A 20643-nucleotide genomic window follows, 5' to 3' on the forward strand; every position below is an offset into this window, starting at 1 on the left:
CTGCATTTAGACTTGCATTACCTTCAGTTTACATCAGGAGCACAAACACAGAGCCTGTTTCAGACTTCGGACTACACTGCGGAAGCGAAGAACACAAACAGCCGCTGGCCCCCCCGAGCTGAAAATGATTTTACTCATTCAATATCATCAGCCTCAATAATGACAACACGGCAAGGCTGCCGCTGGCAAATCACATGCGAAGCACTGTGATGGGTCTTCACACAACAGCGCTGAGGATCTGTAATGTGTTTACTGAAAAACACACCAAATATTAATTTCTCTGTTAACGGTAAACATAACCAATTAATTAGATTTACACAAAAACAGATTTTCTATACAAGCTTGGAATTAAAGTCTTTGATCTTTACAGTAGGTGTGAGGTTACAAAACCAAATATACAATTAAAAACAATCTGCTGAAGATCATGTTTGTTGTGTAAAAATGTAGAATTTATAGATAAAAAAATAATTGAAATAAGGAAAATTGCACAGAGGCTCCTCCCTGGTCTCTGATCTTTGAAGTTTAAATGGTTTACAATTTAGAATGATAAATCTGTTCATCATATCTTGAATCGCTACCAGTTAGTTCAGTCCGTTCAGTCGACATGAAGCAGTCTCTTTATGGCTCATTCACTCATTCTCATCAGATGCCGTCAAAAACAGACAATATGTCACATAACAATCGTGTCTCTTGCAGTCCCAGAACGTTGTTTAGGCCAAAATAATAAACCACCATAATAAATAAACATAGTTAAGACGGGGGGGTAAGTTTAAACAGCGATGGGACTTTTACTTTTGGTTTTCCATCAGACTCCAACCTCCCTGGTGAAGGTCCTGTGTTGTTTGTCTCATCCATCACCCCATCCGCCACCCTGGCCAGCTCTATTTCAGTTTGTCCCCGACAGCAGTTCCTCTGAATGTCTAATATTACCCTAAACTGGTTCACTTTTCAGGTATTTGAAAGTGTCGGTATGAAGTGAACAGAGTCTTGACAGAGTGTCGGTATTTGACACGCTGTCACCGGAAAAAGAACGCGCTGATACCAAACATAACAAGAAGCAATGTCAAGACCTCGCTTGTGTTCTTTCTGGTATCACGTGTAGTGGTGAAAAATCTTATTTCAGGTTATTTATCAGGTCATAATGGCAATCAGCATGTTTGAAAGATTTATACAGATTGCCTTTGGCAGACCATCAAGCAGAACACTGAGTCTTGTTTTTTTAACCCTTATTCGTTTATGTTTGTTGTTTCTCAGTTATAAATGTCAAATGAGATCATTTGAGTTCTTTAGCATTTATTTTGTGTATTTGTAAGTGCTTTGCAAAGACTCTTATTTGGACTATACAACAATGAATGCAGTTATGATGTCACACTCTTCATAGAAGGTTCAAACTATCCAGCTGAATAACAAAAATGTGTACATTTTTTATCACCCTGGTTTTCTTGCTTGTATAATTCAGGTATCTGCATTGGGATCAGAAAAAAGATGGGAACATTTCTAGTTTTTTGGATTGAAGCATTCAATCATTTCTCTGTTTGTCAATGGTAAACCAATGACTTGCAAGTCTGCATCACTGGGTCTTTCACTCAATCACCGTTGTATTGACTCATTTGGTCAAACAGTGACTTCACAGACATGTCACTGAAAGGCTCTGAGATCATATCTGAAGTTGCTAGTTACAATATAACACAAACTGTAGATGCTCAGTTTATTTACACTGTATGGCAGCAGTTGCTGGAGAATGTAGTTTGCTGATAGCGACCCATTCTAAATCACTATTTCATCTCAACCTATAGCTTTATGTGAGTGACAGATGGGAGCATACATACAGAGATCGGGTCATTACCACAACAAAAAAAAAAAAAACTCCTGACAGGCCGAATGAAGAAATCTAATACATTGCATTAATGGCGGGCTTGCTGCAGATCATAATGTACTGTACCTCACCGCGCTGAAAAGTAATGTGAACTCATTTTCTCACCAACACTGCCTACAGACTTCATGTCCTCCCCTACTGTTCAATTTGCCACTCACTCTTCAACCCTCAGTGCCTCAATATGCATTCAGAGATATTCCACTTTATAATCTGCTCCGTTTTCAGCCCCCTATGAATAATTCACCGCACAAATACAAGACATTTGCATTTTGTTATTAAAGCTTTTCTGCAAGCAAACCTAAATGTTAAATAAGGGGTGTGGAAGATGAAACACAGCCATTAGTCTACTTGTCCTCTGGGATTTCTACACTTCTACATAGCTTCCCTTTAATACAACACTAAACCATGTATACACCTTCTCCCAATGAGATTAATACATTCAGCATGTACTACAATATACCGGGTAATCAGTAATCAAGTGATTTAGAGGCTGAAATAAATATTCAACGCAGCTGGATGTCAACATACAATATTGCAGGCAAAGGCTATCATTATGCAAAGTGCCCCCCCCCCAGCATGTCAGCTTCATATTGCTTTTGTAAAATAATTGGACAACTGATGAAAAAAAAACATCATCAGAACCAAGATAAAAAGGCACTAAACTATGCATAAAAAAATACAAAATCTAGTAAATTACAAATAAGGTTCCCCTTAATGAAAATGTAGCTGCCTAAACTGTTTATCTGACCTGCAAAGAATAGATCAATCATCAATGGTTACTTTTTACATTTTCACAACACAGCATGACTAAGCACTACAGCACTCAGATCAGATGATATTACAAATTGGAAATCCCCTGACATCTCTCTGTTTTGAAAGCCCTGGATGGCAGGAGACTGGAAGGTTTTGGAGATTAATAATTAATAAATCTGCCATTGTCATAAACTTTAAGCAATCTTTAGCAGGAGTGTAAAATCAGCTCTGTTTGTGGTGTACTTGAGCCCGAACCAAAGACTGTGATTGACATTATTCAAAATCTACTTTAGCAGGGAGACACACATCCTGCAGCTAAGATCCATTCCAACATTTGATATAGATCTTAAGTTTTGGGGTCAGACAGATAGCTACCAGCTGATATTTGCCATACCTATACTTCATGCCAGTCCTCATGCTTTGCTCGCTGGATGATGGCACGCTCTGCACAGAGAGTTGTCCGAGGCTGCGAGCCACTATAGCCACAGCCCTGAACTTGCTGCGTGTGCCTGTGTTTGGGCTGTTGGCATTCTGTCGGTTTAGCCGGTCCTCCGTGGTGCGGCTGACCCCCCCACGATGGTCCGTGCACACTAAAGACACCTGCATACTGGCTTTGGGCTGGCTGTCCCAACACTATATTCAAACTGTCCTTTGGCTCGGTCAGGTAAAGTAAGCAAACTTCCAGAGATGGAACGACGTCTGAGGATCCCCTCAGGGGCGTGAAATAGTTAAGGCAAAAAAAAATCCAGCAGTACACTCTGTGCCTCTGTTACATATCACTGCCCAAATTTGCTGATTTGACTGACCTGCGCACAATATTCAGTACAAAAAAAAGAAGGGGGGCAAATCAGAATGTCTTCAAATATGGAAGAACTGGTGATCAGGTGAAGAACAAATCCTCTCATAGGAAGTCAGATTTCAAGCACATCATTGCAGCATCTCTGCCTCAGGGAGCGGTAAGACCTCAGATTAAGAAAAACACAGGTCCAGTAAAAGGCTATGAAAAATAAAATAAAAATATTGAAATCTTCTTAAAACCAGAGTCTGAAAGAAGCCGAGCGTGTGGGAACTTCCCTTTTCAAATTTCCTGGATTCATTTGGGTGTCCTCTTCTCGCTTTGACATGAAATCAGACGCTCATCAGGGGCTGACAGGCTAATTTAGAGTCTTGCAATTTCCTCAGTGCAAGAGATAACACCTCTTGCCGCCAAGCTTTAATAGTAAAAAAGCATAGATCCACACAAAGAGCTCGGAAGAATCAAATGTGAACACACAGGTCCTGGACGTTTTCATCTCCTCTTCTGAGTCCGCCTTGACAGTCACGCCGCCAACTGAATATTCTACTACTGCACGTTAGCAAAGGGGCAACCCCATACTCACTCCCCCTGCTCTGACTCTTCCCTGGATTAAACTTACATCTGTATGCCTGTGTGCACGGCATAGAGCGGCACAGTGCACACAGGCAAGAGATGGGAGGAGAGAGAAAGAGAAAGAGAGAGAGAGAGAGAGAGAGAGAGAAAGAGAGTGAGGGAGGGAATGTGGTGGGAGGGATATGAAGGGAGGCTACGAGGAGGCATATTCAGAGCTACAGCAGCGTGAGAAAGCAAGACATTGAAATCGGTTGTGTATACAGCAGCACTCAAAAGAAAAGAGTAGTGCGATTTCTTTGTGCTAAGCTTTGTCCGTCTGTTGCCCTACAGTGAGGTTAAATGTGGTTGATTCTTTCAGAAGCTGAGTGCTCTTTGGTCAGGACTTGGCAAAAGGCTATGGCCCCCAGAAAAGGGGGCTCTCACGTGCGTCCGCTCAACTGCCCATGAAATATTCATTATGTAACTTTATCTGTGACATTATATGTCCGAGGAAGAGTTGCTGCAGACTCAATTAAAATGCTGTATTATGAACAAAAAATGCTTTATACCGTGTCTCCTGAGAACAAAATATGAAGTGATTCAAAAATGTATGTTCTAGGGTGACATCTGAAGTTTGAAAGCATAAACATTTTTTATAACTAGTTCATAGAAACTAAAAATGAGTAGTAAAAAAATAGAGCAATAAAAATGAACAGCAAAAATATGATAATGGTTGGGGGGTTGAAAGTGAACACCACGGTAATTGGACTGAACGCAACATTGCCTGAGGATTGACAGGACAGCGGATGAGACACATGCTCCCCAGTAATATAACACTGAAGCTTATCTGGGCAAACCAGCTCGTGTGCCATGAAGATAATTAAAAAGAGATGCCATCGAGAGCGGACACGTATGGTAAAGCAATCGAAGAAGTGACCTCCATCAAAGGAATCCAGCAAACAGGCTGCTGCTAACTGACAGCCCTATTCTTGGAGCGGTGACCTTTTGATCTGTTAGACTTAAATAGAACCCCGGGGAGAAAGGTGGTTTAATTCAACGGAAATCTGATTTAAATTTCATGCTGTGAGCAAAGAGCAGGGAAAGTGGGCTCTAGATGACCTTTGGAATGCTCTGTGTTCACTTAAAGAGAGTGTATGAAGTGTGTAAGGGAATGCCTAGTATTAACATCACATTAATGTATGACTGCGTATTAAATAAAACAGCAGTGGAATCAAGAGGTCTTTTGTATGGTTATGTATTTCACTTAAGGTCAGGGTGATGGCTAACAGATTAGGGGCGGATGCCCTTCGCTCCATAGGACTCTAGTCTGTGCACATTTATGCGGAGCATTTGAGCATGAGAGCAGAAGTCTGACCCAACGTCCCTTTAGCACAAAGTACGGAGCATTCACTCTGCTCCACTGCTGTGGAAACCTGATGCTCTGATCCACTCCGCTCTGCTTCAAGGCCCTCATGAGTCGTGACATCAGGACGGTATTGAGAAGTGGGAGAGGCCATGGGACAGGAGCTGCGATCCATGCTAAACTCACATAATAAGACAGACAAGATGAAGACAAAAATGCAGCATCCCGGTAAATTTGGGCACATGTTTGCAAAACCAAGCCTAGGCAAACTGTACTTATATAATGTAGTTCTTTCCTAGAGTAAATTGTGAAGGATTTCACTACCCTACCACAGATTTTCCATGTGACGACTGATTCCTTGTCATCACTACAACATAAGTCCTTTAAAGTTGATTCATCTGTGTCAAAAAATCTACACATTTATTGACCGAGCTGCACTGCTAGGTACAGTAATCAATATAAGCATGCCTCATCTGACAGAGCAGTGATCCATCACCTACACGAATCAATAGAGCAACCATTTATATTATAATATATATATGCAAACCACACTGAAGTAGTCTGCATTCATGTTCCTCATTCACAGTCCTGTAAAATGGCTAAAATAAAGATTTTGTAACTCCACATAAACTACAGCCTTGTCATTTATGAAAAATATGCTGCAAAAAAATATGCCAACAGAGTAAGCAACAAATTCCCCCAATCCAATAAAGCATGTCTGTCACACTTACTATGATTTAATAATTCAGAACAGGCATATCTGCCAACTTCCTTCAGACTGACAGCATGCCTTCAGTTTCCCTTTGAATAAATCTTGTAAACAAAACAGGATCAGAAGAGCAGATAAACAAGGGAGACGATCATAAGATGAGTGACACCGTGTCAGTGCATGATGACATTTATGGTTCCCTGGAAGAAATCCCTGTGCTAGAAATGTTAGCAGGTTAGCTTGTGAGCATGCCTGATATTGGTACCCATATTGTAGCTGTCCATAAGAAATCTGCAACCTTGTTCCACAATGTACCCACTTATCAACAAATAAACCCTAGGCTGGGGGGTATTGATCGATAGATTCATGTGATATTGCAAATCACTGTTGCCAAATATGGATATTTCAATAAATAACAAAATATGGTGCTCTAAACAGATTTCCCTGTCAATTTGACACACAGCTTCAATACTTCATGACTCCTCACAGTGGGGCGTAGGACACAAATGAGGGTAGTGTGAATGGAAGTTTGTTAGCCAAAGAAGAAGAAGCTGACATTGGGATAAAAGAAGAAGTAGAAAAAGACAGAGGGATAAATGTCAGAGAGCTGTGAAAAGAAGTGAAGATATGAGGAGAGATAAACGGGTAAAGTGATACCAATATGCAGTGAATAAATACATTTATCCTGCACTTTACCTCTTTTTTAAGGTTTTTAAGGCTTTATTTAGAGATAGGACAGTGGTTAGAGTCAATAATGGGGGAGAGAGAGAGTGGGGGATGACATGCAGTAAAGGAGCCACAGGTCAGACCTGAACCCTGGCTGCCTGCTTGAAGGACTACAGCCTCCGTACATGGGGCGTACACACCAACCACTGGCGCGTCCCTGCACTTTACCTTTAAAGGGGCATTTTGTATTCTTCAGTTCATCAAATATCACAATGTATCTTAATATGATTGTCCTGAGGCACATCAATTATGCAAGAATTGCTGAATCGTGATATTATCGTTATCTTTGACCCCAAATCATATCGTATCATGACTCACCCTGCGATTCCCGCCCCCTACACAACACTGAGGGCAGTTAGTGCAGTCATGCCATTGCTAAGAGGAAGGTCTTTCCTTTGACTGACACTCATGCCCCTCTGTTTATTTAATTGGAGATGTTTTCATTTGAGTGACACATCAAATTGCACTGTAGAGGACGCCATGCCTCCTGGCCTGTTAGTGAACCCCGCGTCAAAGTCAGAGAGAACAAAATGCTCACACTTTAATTATCTCATTTAGTCTCACACGTCCACATTAATCAGGATTTCTATTCTCAGCACTATTACCCAGCAAATACTAGCCTGAACTTTAGGCTGCTTTGTGTTCATTCATCAAAGTCTGTTAAAGCAAATTAGGAATGAACCCTCCATTCATTGTTAGACACAAGATAAATCATTCATAAAGTAATGCTGAACTGAATATAAGAAAGGCAGAACTTTACATAATGCCTTTGAATGCTGCTGTGAAATTGCTAATTAGTGACATTGTGTTTAGGGTGCGCACAGCGGAGTGACTCAGATTTGTTCAGCTCATTCCAGGACTTTTCTTTTATAAGTAAAAGTCATTTTTGGATCATTACTGAGGGAAGAAGAAGTTAACAATACCCCTACACCAAATCCTATCAGTTCCTATTGTTAGCGCTTAACTCATTGGATGGTTTTTAGATGGCGGTACTGCATGAACAAACCTCAGAGTAAAAAGAAGTGATCCATCTCCTCCCACTCCACATTTTATAACAATATCCTCCCTTGTGTTGTGGCCTTCGTCTCCTTGCTTTGATTAAGTACCTTATTTATGGTTATCCAAAAATCTACTGAGCTGCTTAAATCTCTTTCAGACACTCAATCAGTGTGAGTGAATGTAGAGCGCTGATAGGGCTCTGCACTTTATCTACTGTGCGGGGGAGGAAGAGGGAAGCTGAAGCTATACAGCAGAACATGTGGGTTTTTTTTTTCTGATCACGACTACAGTGGAGTGAAATTCACAAATACCAACACTCCCAGACGTGCGCATGCTCAGAAAGAAAAAAAAGAAACTTAAAGATAATGATATTAAGATTTTAAATCCCCATGTAGCCAAACAGCTGTAGAGTACAAGCTAGGGAAACATACCGAAACTATTGACACTCCTATATCCCTTATTACCAATACTAGAAAAGAAAGCTGCAGAACAAGCACACAATCAAAATGATTGGTTTTGTTCTGCTCATTCTCGCTGCCCTGATCGGTAATCAATGACACCACAGCATAATGAATCCTCAGTAGTCTTTCCTCCTGGAACATGGGATTTGACTCAGACAGCTGACCTCTTTGCACTACATCCCACATACTGCTGCAAAGGATCACAGAGGCAGAGAGGTGGAAGACAACAACTTTAATCACCGGAGCGTTAGGAACTCCTCTGACCAAAGATGTGCCGTAGAAGTACCTTCATGAGACGTGATCCTTCACCACAACGGCAGCATGGGCTCTAAAAATAGTCCCTGGCTCTCTGAATCAATTCTGCACAGTGAGCCTAGTCAAAATACAGAGAACGCCTTTGGCTACTGAAAGGGGGGGAAAGGATTCCCACATTACACATCCGTCACTGCTGAGATTGCCTCGTGCCGTCTTCCACTAATTTGCTCTCGGGGACAATCAGGGTACCTCCACTGAGCTAAGACTGGCACATGAACCTACATCCACAGTTGCTGCAGGGTGCTACGTCTGATCTGTCCAAGCTAGTTAAGCAAGAACCGGCTTACTGCATCCCTATTCAGAGATTCTCTGAGAAGGACTCCTTTGATATCTGCAATTCAACAGGGGCAGTGCATCCTAAAGCAGAGAATACTTCAAATTGGGTAAACAGAATAACTTATACTCTTGAATATTAAATCATCTGCTTCAGCTCACTCTAACTCAGCATGCTTTTTAGAACATCTCATACTGTTAACTTAAGAAAGCTCATGCCCACACATTAGGGCCAGGACAATGTCATTTGTGGCAGGCGGTGATTGTAAGTAGAGTGATACTCGGCTGTAGAGGAAGACCATGGTTGTATCGTGTGAAGCTGCCGGCCAGCTGTCCAGTGGCGGTTTAAGTTCCACTTACTGGTGCATAAATTGAACAACATAAAGAGGATTCGAGTAACCGAGTGAAAAAGATAGCATCCCTGAGATGGGTTTGGGCATGCAGAGGAGTGTGTGCGTGTCTTTGTATGAGTGTGTGTGTGTGAGAGAGCGGGTGAAGGGGTTTAAAAGAGTTAATAGCGATGTGAGGTCAGACAGATTGACAGTGTTGATCGACAGATGTGGTAACGCAGCTTTTCTTGGGGCTTAATGCATTCAGAGGCTGTGTCTGAACATTTCTAATGGCTGACCGTTACATCATTTGAATAGGGATGTTCTACTAATTAACTGCTCAAAATTATATTGATATTGCTGTATCTTTGCATCAATATTTTGTTTAGTTTCTGTACATCCATTAAAAAAGCTCCAACAACTGCTGTTCTGAATGTTCTCAAATGTGTTAAAAAAGGAAGGTTTTAAATGTCTGTCATACGTATGTAAAGAGGTTAGAGAATCACGTTTTACTGAGGCTGAATAATAACTCGGGTGATTCTGGGAATTCCTGAGAATTCTGAGGAATGGCGAGAGACAGAGGTCACATCTGTGTGCAGCTGCATTTCTTAACTCTCCGATGAACATGACAGATTCCCAGCAGACAGCAGGGCTCAGGAGGAGTTGTCGGTTCAGTAGTCCCTGCTGACATATCTAACAGAGCAGGAGAGCTGAGACAATCAAAAACAGAGGACAGGGAACCCCTGATATTATGTAATATAGAGACTGTTTGGCTTTAGTTTTAGAGATCTGGGTAACAACACAAATTAGATAACAAAGAAAACGTGATGATTTATTATTGGAATCCTAAGTCAAGTTAATTTATTAGAAAAATTATGTTTTTGATACACAATGCTGTGCAGTAAATACACAGAGCGAGTTTTAATGAATATGGTACATAGCAACAGTGCAGGGATTTCAGCATCACTGTGCTTAAACCCAACAGTGCTGAGGTACACAGTCCAAGTCAGGCCATATCAGTGAGGTCCGGAGCTCAGGTGTAATTACAAACAGATGATTTTTACAGTATAATCATTGATTTCCACTCATTGATTTCCATTTATTCTGCTTGAAGTGGCGTCAATAAGCAGCTCTTTTTTCCCTCAACCATTGTGTAGCAGGAAGGTGTGAGTGTGACGCTGAGGTCAACGCTCTGTCCATCAATAAATCCTTGTCGTGACCCCTCTATGAATTAAAAAAAACACAAGGTCACTTCATCACTGCATGACGTTGTGTCACACAAAAAAAAATCCCATTCTGGATCATATGCATCATTTGCAGGTCATACCAGTGACAAAGTAAAGGTCAAACGTCTTAGAAAATGGAAAGCCTCTTCGCACACACACAATGAACTGCAGGTGAACAATCGAACAAAGAGAAAATGACTATTATTGAGAATTCCATGGCAACAGCTCAACAAAGCTCTATTATAGTGAACGACTAGTGACTTTATATGAAATGCCTTCTGAATATAAGCTTCTGATGATCCAGTCCCACAAGCGGTTAAATTAGGGTTAAACCAAGATTATGACACAGATGGTTTCCTATTTATTTCTCAGCTACTGAATCTGTGTCCCTGAATGGCCTCTACTAGTGAAACATACACAGACAAGGCAGCTCTATGAAGTGGTCAGACTGCTGAAGGTAAATCCCTACCCCGCAACATTATGAGAGGTCAGACCAGCTTCAACCATTTGCCCTTATTTGGTCTTATGTGGTGCTGAACTAACACTTTCATATCAGGCAGAAGAGGTCACGATATACACAAATGGTTCATCTTACCAACAGCAAGGAGGTAGGGGACAGCAAGCGGACAAATACAGGTGGAAAAGATCAAGTCTGTCGTACAGAATGAAAGGAGGTCAAAGTGGCAGTTTTGGAGGTGAGGATTTAACTAGAGGGGATATGATGTATTCCCATTGTAGGAGGGAAAACAACAATAAAACAAGGATCATAAAAAGACCAGAGTGATGAGCTGATCATGAAATCTGCCATCAGCTGGGGATATTAAAACGTTGGGAAAAAGCCAGAAGAATGTCCTATCAAATGCATTAAAAGCAACAAGGCATAATATCATGAAAGAATAAAGTATTTAGAAAATGCAATTGCTAATACCTGCTAGTTCTTTACTTCTGAAAGACTTGCACTCAAAGCTTCAGTAAACCTTGCTTTCTTTACCAACACAGCCTTAGACTTAGAAGGAGGAACACTTTTTCCATTTATTCCCATACCAGAGACTTACATTTTAAGCTCATAAAGATTTACGCTAGCTATATTTTCTGTTTCATATGGATCCATTGTTGTAACATACTGTGGAAAACACCGTCAGTGACATAGAAAATAAATCATCGCAGGATTTCCAACACATTTAACACTGATGCAGCATATTCGGATGTTCAGTGAGAAGGAAAGCAATAGACACGGCCCTAGGTGAAGTTTAAAACAAACAAAACTTCACATTTTATACAGGGATGGAAGTTGACATTGTGGTAAATACGTGCAGAATGCTGTTACGTAACATGTCTTATGGGATCCAAAGTGACAACAGCACAAATCTAAAACTAGAGTGTCTACAAGGCGGAGTATTGTAGGGAGGTCGTCTCATTGCCTGTCCTTACTGGTCATTCATAAAGTGCAGAGCGATAACACACACAGTTAAAAAAAAAGGATGAATGTATGAAATGTTAACATCGGTGTGAATATCAATCAGGATGCTCAATGAAAAACATGCTCCCAAACAATGCTTCCAGATAATATTAGGCAGTATGATGCTAAGAGAGAGAGAGAGAGAGAGAGAGAGAGAGAGAGAGAGAGAGCAATGCATGCTATATCTATTTATGTTTGGAGAAAATCAACAAAGGGATTTTGGTTATTCAGTGAATCAACATATGCTTGAAAATAAAAACAGAAAAAAACATTGTCTTTTATATCAATCCTTATTTCTGCCACTAGAGATGTAGGTCATAGCTCGCGCTGTAGGAAAATACTGAAAGTTTTTCTAGTATTGCTATTCTAGGTTTTGTGATCCTGTTAAAAATACTATAGATGTTAAGATTAGAAGTGTATTGATGACATACCACGACTCAGGATTAGTGTAGCCATCTATCTTCAGATATTTAATATTTACACTTTCAAGTTTGAAAAAGAAACTGAGACAGGGAAACATAATGTTAAATCCCTATTACTATCATCGCTTACATTAACCACCATTCATTATATTGAATGTACTGTATTGTAATGCTTATTGTATTGCCAGATTCTTGTCAATACACATCTGTAGTTATAACAAGAGTTTTATTTTAATCAATGGAAACAGCATCACTTATCCTTATATAAACTGTATATAATATAATATATATGTATACTTTACTTGACACATGTCAAAAGAGCAATAGAAACTACATGTGTGGCACGGCTACAAGCATTAGAGACTTCAGAATGAAACCTTTGGTCTCATTAACAGCTTTGGAATCAGACAGTTTTAATGTTGTCAATTATTAATTACAGACAGTGTCCATAACAGTATTCATGTAACTACCCTGTTGTGTCTCAATCCAAGGTGAAGCTTTACCCATAGTCAACTCTAAAAATATAAAAGTGATGTACTGACCAGTAAATTGTAATCATGGGGACATTTAGCTTAGCTGCCATTAACAAAAAAACCTAAATATAGCAACAACCAAAACGAAATAGAATTGTGTAATCAGAGGCATGCCCACACAATTTTTCTGACTAGAACATTTTGACAAGCTGTCAGACTCGACCAGCCACAGATAGCTCAGAGAGGAACCCGAGAGGTCACCGCTGGAAACCAAATCTCTATTAGTCCAAATGCAGAAAACATCAACGCCCACTCTGGTGACAAACATTAAGCATGGTGTCTTCTCCAGCAGCTCTCATCGACATAAAAAGACTGCATGCAGGGAGGGGGAGGGGGGGGGTTTCAAGGTGGATGAACAGGTTAGGCTGCAGCCCCATTCAGCTGTGTCCAGCTACAGCTGTGGAAAATGAGTCTGTTGCTAAATTTAGCTCTGGAGTAGGGGATCGCCTGAAGAAAAACGTCACAGTTGCCCGGTCTGGCACACATGCTGCAGTAGCTGCTGAAATTGAGAAAAAAAAATATATACTCACAAAGTATTAAGAGTGGCTCAGTGCAGATTTGTATCCTCACCAAAGGGTGTAGTGTAGTGCGAGTACTGAACGAAATCAATCAGGATCGAAAGGTAGCAGAGGGAGGATTAGTGCAAGAAAAGGGGGACATTTTCAGGGGGAATAAATCACTTCTGAAGGATGCTTTGAGGCAGAAGCAATGAAGTTATAAGAAATAATAAACAATACTCAATGTTGCCATATAATGACGACAACATGGTTTTATCTTGTGCTGTAGTTTTGTGGTCTCATCGTAATAGAACTGCCGTGGGTGGAGATGCTTTCAGAACTAAATGTGAAGTTATACATGAAACTGATAAATATATTAAAACTTGATGTTCTAGGACGCTGCACAGTGTAGGAGTGCAGAGAGTGATGTACTTGCTGTGTTCACTGAATGCATCATGTTTTTTTAAGTGCAGTGGGAGGAATGTGGATTGGGCAATAACGTAGCTGCCAAAGTGGAGCTTCAGCGACATCTAGTGGAGATTAGATGTAAGTAACAAAGAGCTAGAATGCTCCAGCAACACTTGTGGTATGAATATCAACTTTATTAACAAATTAGACCGACATGTTTCAGGGTCATGCATGAAGGCCACAAGCCGAAACGTCTAATTTGTTAATAAGATGATCTTCATACTACAAGTGTTGCTGGAGCTTTTTGACCTCTTCAAGCCTTTCACTCTTTGTGCACCTTGGTAGTTGGTGAAGTAAAATCCTGCTTTGCTTCTTCAGTAACAAATATTTATACATCATAGTGAAGGTAATTAAGTACTTTCAATAACTTAGATTACATTCTTCATCTTTCCTGATAGACATGCTCCAATTACTGAGATTTTTTAGATGCTTTGCAAAAAAATAATGGATAACTGTTTTGAATGATCAATTAACTCTTTATTCATGCAACAAATTTGTCACAGATGCAGATGCCTGCCCTTGTATGAAAAGATAAGCTGACTCCCTTTGATTGATCTCAAAATAACTTGTTTGAGTTTGGAATATTCTGCACATTTTGTAACCCTAATCCTCCTTCAATATTTTATTATATTTTGGATGATTAAATGAAACAAAGTCCACATCCAGCATTGAAACTCTAAAAGCTTTATTTCTTTTGGCAAATAGTTTTGACTTTAAATAAAAAAACATTCACTGTCCTGATGCGTCTAAGTTCCTCTTATCAACCCCATCACGCAGGAAGTTCCAGCATAAAATGTCATTTTGATTCTTATTTCTCTAAAGTTCAAAAGAATGGAGTGCCACTTAAATAACTGAAAATGCTTACATATCATCTGTGTCTGCTGTAAACATTAAAGAGTTCATTCGACTTGATTAGGTCTGATCTCTGCATTTGCAGCCTTATTTGATATGTGTACGCCCCCTAGTGGTAAAACCTAATCAATCCATCTTTACTTACAATACTTAAAAAAGTTCACCAATATCCATCTTTCATCCATACTGTTCAACTGTACAAACTCAATATAATAAATAATTATTTATCTTTCCACCAAAGAAGTCAAAGTTGACTTTAACAGATAAAAAATAACCTTTGTATTCAAATTTCACGTCTACCTGCAAAGCTTTTCTCAATGAGCAGAAAAGGACTCAGGGTACATGAAGGAACATGGATGGTCCAGCCGAGCTTTGCACGTATGAACGCCTAAGTGAATGTCATTACCATTATCCATTAGTGATCACTCACTCCAAAAATCTATACTACGCCAGCCAACCTCCATATAGCTCAAAGACACAGAGCTTCCTGTCTCGTCTGACTGAACTCTAGCAGGCTCCTTTACTCTGCCTGGCTCTTTCAGTCAGAGGTCATGGACACTAGGGAAAGTTTTTCCGGTGGCCAAACGGGCCTGCTGAGTGATCGTATTGGGTTACAGGGGCAACTTAAAGAAACAAGACTGATCCCTTTGCTTCATTTGAATGACAAAGTGATTACAACATTGAAAGCACATTATCAGCAATATTTCTCAGATGAATCAGAGTATTTAACCATTCACACTTACTAGAATATATACTAATGACTGTTTAATTGTTCCTCTATTTATTAAGAACAGGGGAAACATATATCTTGCTTATCTAGGGTTGTCAAATATAATCCACAGTTATGGTAGGTCTAACAAGTAAAATGATCAAAGTGGGTTCATAATGGGCAGTAGTGAACAGGTAGATGACTTTTAAAGACAAGAGGGAGACAAATAAAGGTAATAGTAAAAAAGCAGCTGAGAACGATGCTGGCGTGCCTTCCTCACCACACACCTGAAATAATGATGAGTTCAAGTCAGAGGTTACATGTACATGCTGACCCAATTGCAGCACCAATTACCGAATTGCGGGCGATCACGATACAAGGAAACGTCGGATCCTGGCAGGACGTCCTCTGTTACTGTAGATGAGCTACTACTCCTGTGGTAAACCAAATCGGATAGTTAATTACAACACAGAACACTAACCACACTAAGATATCTTATGAGATCTATTAGCTTGAGCAAAAATAAACAGGAGGAGTACTACTCTCATATGCACACTCACAAAGCTGCAGCCAAGCCAAGCCCGTCACGGGCGAGCGAGCGACCTTTACGCAGAGAAGCTACTGCTGGAATATTGTGATGTCAGCGGCGGTGACATACAATACCGCCTCTAGACGAGAGTAAAACGTAGTCAACCCAGACATGGCAGCAGCAGCCAAGCATGCCAACGTTCTAGTCACTGGTCTCAGTCAAAAACAACAGCAGCCATGCCTGTGCATGGTGAAAGCTATCAATGTCCACTACAATAACAACATCAGCTCAACTTATTAGCCAACACAACAGCTGCTACACCTGCTGTAAGGTTCAATGTTATGACTGATGATTCCTGTTCCTGTCATCCGGCTGTTGACACGGAACAAAAACACTAAATGTTTCATCTCTTGGTCTGCACTGGTGGTCCATCTCTGAAGAAATACAATACTGTATATGCCTTAACATGTACACTGAATCCGTAAGACTTTTCAACTTTAGAATTGTGTAAAAAATAAATGTAAATACCTCAATATTTTTTCATCCTTCTGAAGATAGTATTGATAGTGTGATAAAGTCATACTTAGCTAAGGACGTTACAAATAGTAGAATCTCTGTCCAGCTAAAAAGTTCAAAATCTTACATGGGAATATTTAATGCACTATGTCATATATGATGCTCAATTTGAACTAAGCTTAGAAAACCCTTTGAGACAGACAAAGACAGTAATTAAAGCTATATAACAGTATTAATAGTATAATGTATGATTGATAGAATCATGTGAAAATATCCAAGTCAATAGTTTTAAATGTATGTTATTTACACTCTTTCTACTTTTGACCACAAAGTAAGGGGACAGACTCGCCACATAAAAACGTGTAAGAAAGAAAAGCTGGGGAAGAAATAAGACACCTTGATAAATGGGAAGTGAAAAGAGAAAGTGTACGTGAGATTTTAAGGGGCCAGGTAACTCCTTATGGAACAATCTGTCCTTCCCATGTAGTTGGGCCAATATGCCATCGACCTAGATGATTAAAATAAAACCTGAGCCCCAGTACCTTTTGATGAGTGCAGTCTGACCAGAGGACAGACAACGACTGTACTGGTTTACACAAAGGCAGATAAAAACGTTTTCTTTCCAAAAATCGGGTTCTAATGAGAGTATTTATCAAACTTAAATCAACAGTAAAGGCTTAAAAAAAAGAAAAAAAGAAAAAAGAAAATCGTCTTCAGAAACACCAATGTGATAGCACACACCCGTTTTTGACCTCCTCAAACACCTGCTCTTACATCCAGCTTTCACACTCACTGTCCTGGTCTCTGAGCTATCCTGAGCTCCTGTCAGGCTCTGCCTCTCTTACCTGTACTTCATGCCTGTCTGATAGGACACACACTCCTCCAAGGCCAGGCAATGCATCTTCAGGAAGTCTTCCATGTTCTTAATTTGAGCAGCGACTTTTTGTTCCCGGAGTCTCTGCAGCTCAGCGTGGTCGGGGGGCCGGGCCGGTGGCTGATTAAGCCCCTGGTCTGAGTGGTAGCGGTTTATCCCGCTCCGGATGCTCTCGCTGTAAGTCATAGACAACATCTTGCCGCTGCCACTGCTGCTGCTCTTCCGAACACTGCCTGGCACTGCCGGTTTGGGAATCTGCAGGTTTTCAGGAGGACAGTAACTGGACTTGCGCTTGCCAGGAGGCTGCCCAGTGGGGCCACTTGCGTACCCTCCTGCAAACATGCCCCCCCCTCCCACTTCTGTCTCCTCCTCCTTCTTGGGATGCTTAGGCGACCCGTGCACTGAAGAAGAAAGTAGGGACACGGGCAGAGCGCGGTGCTAGCAGGGCAAAGCCACCTCCTTAAATAGCACCTGCTCCCATAAAAAAAACAGCCCTCCTGCTCTGGGCAGCACACAGCCATGCATCTTGTAATCAGAGTCGAACAACATCACCCCGCACCCCCCTCCCCTGACAGGTACACAATGACAGGGATACGCTGATAGGGAGCTTTCAAGTGAGTTGCTGGTGATTAAGGAACAGGACCAAAGAGGACACATGCTAACTGCAAAAGGGAGGCATTCAAACATGCACCAAGCCTAAGGGAGGAACATAGTCCTAAATTGTGAATTGAAAACAATTCTGTTTTTCGACTGGAGTAAGAGGGAGAGGCAATAGACAACACTCTGAGAGTAGTCCACAATGTTGTTTAAATATGAAAAACAAAAAGCCCACTTTGCCTTGAAAAACAAAACAATAGCGTTTGGCACGAGTGCTAAAATAATCTAACAACTGCAGCATATGCACCTGCCATGGATTTTTAAATGTGTGGCCAGTTTGTTTCTTTAGCTTCAGTTCACAGATATTAAGGCATTTATGGTTTCCATTCAAAAAGTATTTTTTTTTACACATTTCCTTCTTGTAGTAGCCACTTTCCTTATTTTCCGTTCAACCTGCAAGATTCAGACCTACAAAGAGTGTTGTGCTAATTTTCATCCACAGGGGGGCAGCACTGTGTCAGTTCAGCTGTTAGAGCAGAGCGCTTACTTGGTCAAATGAAAGAACTGCTCGATACCAAGACTGCAATTATGACAACTTCATACATATACAAGTATCTAACCTGAAGACAAATATGACTTTAATGTACACTTCTCTAAAAATATGAACATCTGAATACAGATCAAATGTTGTATTCTTTCTGTAAATAAAAATGTTATTTTCTCCCAAAAATTAAAAAAAAAAAAAAACACCCATTACATTAATGAAATATGACTAAAATCGTAATTCTCAAAGCATATTCATATCCATAATAATAATTTTCAGTTTGTTTTATAATTGCCTAAATTAGATATAAATAAAAAGACATGAAGAAGACGCCCGTACCAAATATAATTGCTGACTCTGAAATGAGTTGAAGTTCAATACAAACACATTTAATTAAAGGTTATTGAAATTATTCTAAAATTTAAAAAAAGCTTACTCTGTCATCTTAAAAATCACAGCTCAGACTCTTCTCTGTACAGCTACTTTAGAATACATTACAAGCCTTGCACCTTATCGATCCTTTCAAAAGTCCTTTGACAAAAGCAGCACCCGATCAGCACTTTCTTCTACAAATCACCAGGCAAAGAAACACAACCATCACATAAGCCTGTTCACCACCCCAATTCAGCGCTCAGTGGTAATAAAACAATATTAAATCTAGCACATTTTGTATTCGTTACACAAAAAAATAAAATGTGGACTGTTCATTACTCCAACAGTATCTGCTTAAAGTCCTGACACTGAGTTAGAAACTGTTCACACCACCAGGACTTAAGTCTCTCCCACAAACTGTCTATTAAATTAAAGTCTTGTTAACATATTTTTCTTGCACAAAAGACATAAAGGAGGAGACTTCAAGCAATGGGCAGCATGCATCCACACACACCAACAAACTCCTCATCACTCTGCCAACCCCAAACACACCAAACATACACACGTTCAGACACTCTCCTGATGCAGCCATGAGCGCAAATCTTTCCTCAAACTCACCCGGTTTCTTGGGGGTCGGCTCATGAGCGAGGTTGCGGGGTGCCAATCTGCTCTTATAGACACACACTGCAGACGGTGATGGAGCGGGGGGTCCACCCAAACTGGGAGTGTCTTACTAGGAAACGTCTAAACCAATTAGTATATAAGAGAGTGCATCCCTTCCCTTCCCTCCCCTCACCGCCTGGACCTTACTCTATCACCACAAGAAACACCTCTCCTCCTCCTCCTCCTCCTCCTCCTCCTCCTCCTCCTCCTCCTCCCCTCCAGATCTCATGTAAGAAATCCATTTATGTCATTTAGTGGCCCGGCTTGTTTCTGCTAACCGCAGCAAATAATATCAGGCCTGAATTATTCACCAAAGCTTTTGCGCTAAAAGCCTCTGATTGTTGTTCCACAGGAAAGAATACTAAGAGCTGGACAATAACGAGGGCCTGAGTGTTGTGTGCACGAGACACTCACACACACACACACACACACACACACACACACACACACACACACACACACACACACACACACACACACAAACGCGCGCACAAGTATACACACACACACACACACACACACAGAGACACATATCATACACAGACAGAAACTACAAACCAAACCACCAAGCATGTTCAAATGTGCTCTAACCTGAGCATTATGGAAACCACACCAGTTAAGAGCGCCCTGCAGCTTCTCTCTGTATCTCAGCAGCCCCTTGTGCAGCTCAAGGTCAACATCACACAGTCATATAATGACAAAAAAACCACCTGAATGAGTGTGTGAAGCGGCTCTTTGATAGCCTTAGGAGTTACAATGAGATCAATCCAGAGCCCTACTGTATATCTGTGTCATTTCTGTGATTACATTGAGTGTAGACAATTAGAGTGCATTAACTTTCACTGATTAAAGACATACAAGGCAGAAGTACAGTACGTAATATCAGTGTCTCCACAAATGACCACTTCATAAAAAATAACAACCTCTGCAGTTGGGCGCGGATTGTGTCTGCTGAGAAAACTTAAGAAGTGCTTTGTAAGGACTTTAATATGTGACCTAACCGGCAGTCAAACCTGCCGTAGTGTGAGAGTTTGATGGTTTTCATTTATCCGTTACTTACAGCATCACATTTTTCAGAACTTCTCAGCAGTGCTTTGATGATAATAAATAAATAATTTATAAATATAATAAATTCAATGAACGTGTCTTTCTCCCAGGTAAGTGACACTACATGGATGACGGATTAACCATAATGAAATGATCAGTTAATTGATTCAATTACTAGTGTTT

The 20643-nt window shown here is 40.6% G+C and overlaps 1 protein-coding gene across 7 annotated transcripts in view; it reads right to left on the reverse strand.

Annotated features, from left to right (window-relative positions):
- Positions 1-20643, reverse strand: part of kcnab2a (potassium voltage-gated channel subfamily A regulatory beta subunit 2a) — an 84594-nt gene that overhangs the window by 26544 nt on the left and 37407 nt on the right. The window contains exons 1-2 of one of the 7 annotated variants that reach the window (XR_010666410.1): positions 19369-19502; positions 17209-17492 (exon numbers count right to left, since the gene is read on the reverse strand). The exons of 4 other annotated variants lie outside the window; for them this stretch is intronic. Coding sequence is in view for 2 of the 3 variants with exons in the window: in XM_065954717.1 (XP_065810789.1) it covers positions 17209-17492; positions 19369-19392 (308 nt within the window). In the remaining variant the exon portion in view is untranslated. Of the gene's footprint in view, positions 1-3023; positions 4077-17208; positions 17493-19368; positions 19503-20643 lie in introns of those variants that run through there. 2 more of the 7 variants (XM_065954717.1, XM_020628953.3) reach the window with 2 other exon arrangements.

This window comes from Labrus bergylta, chromosome 5 (genome assembly GCF_963930695.1).
Source record: "Labrus bergylta chromosome 5, fLabBer1.1, whole genome shotgun sequence".
NCBI classification, from domain to species: domain Eukaryota; kingdom Metazoa; phylum Chordata; class Actinopteri; order Labriformes; family Labridae; genus Labrus; species Labrus bergylta.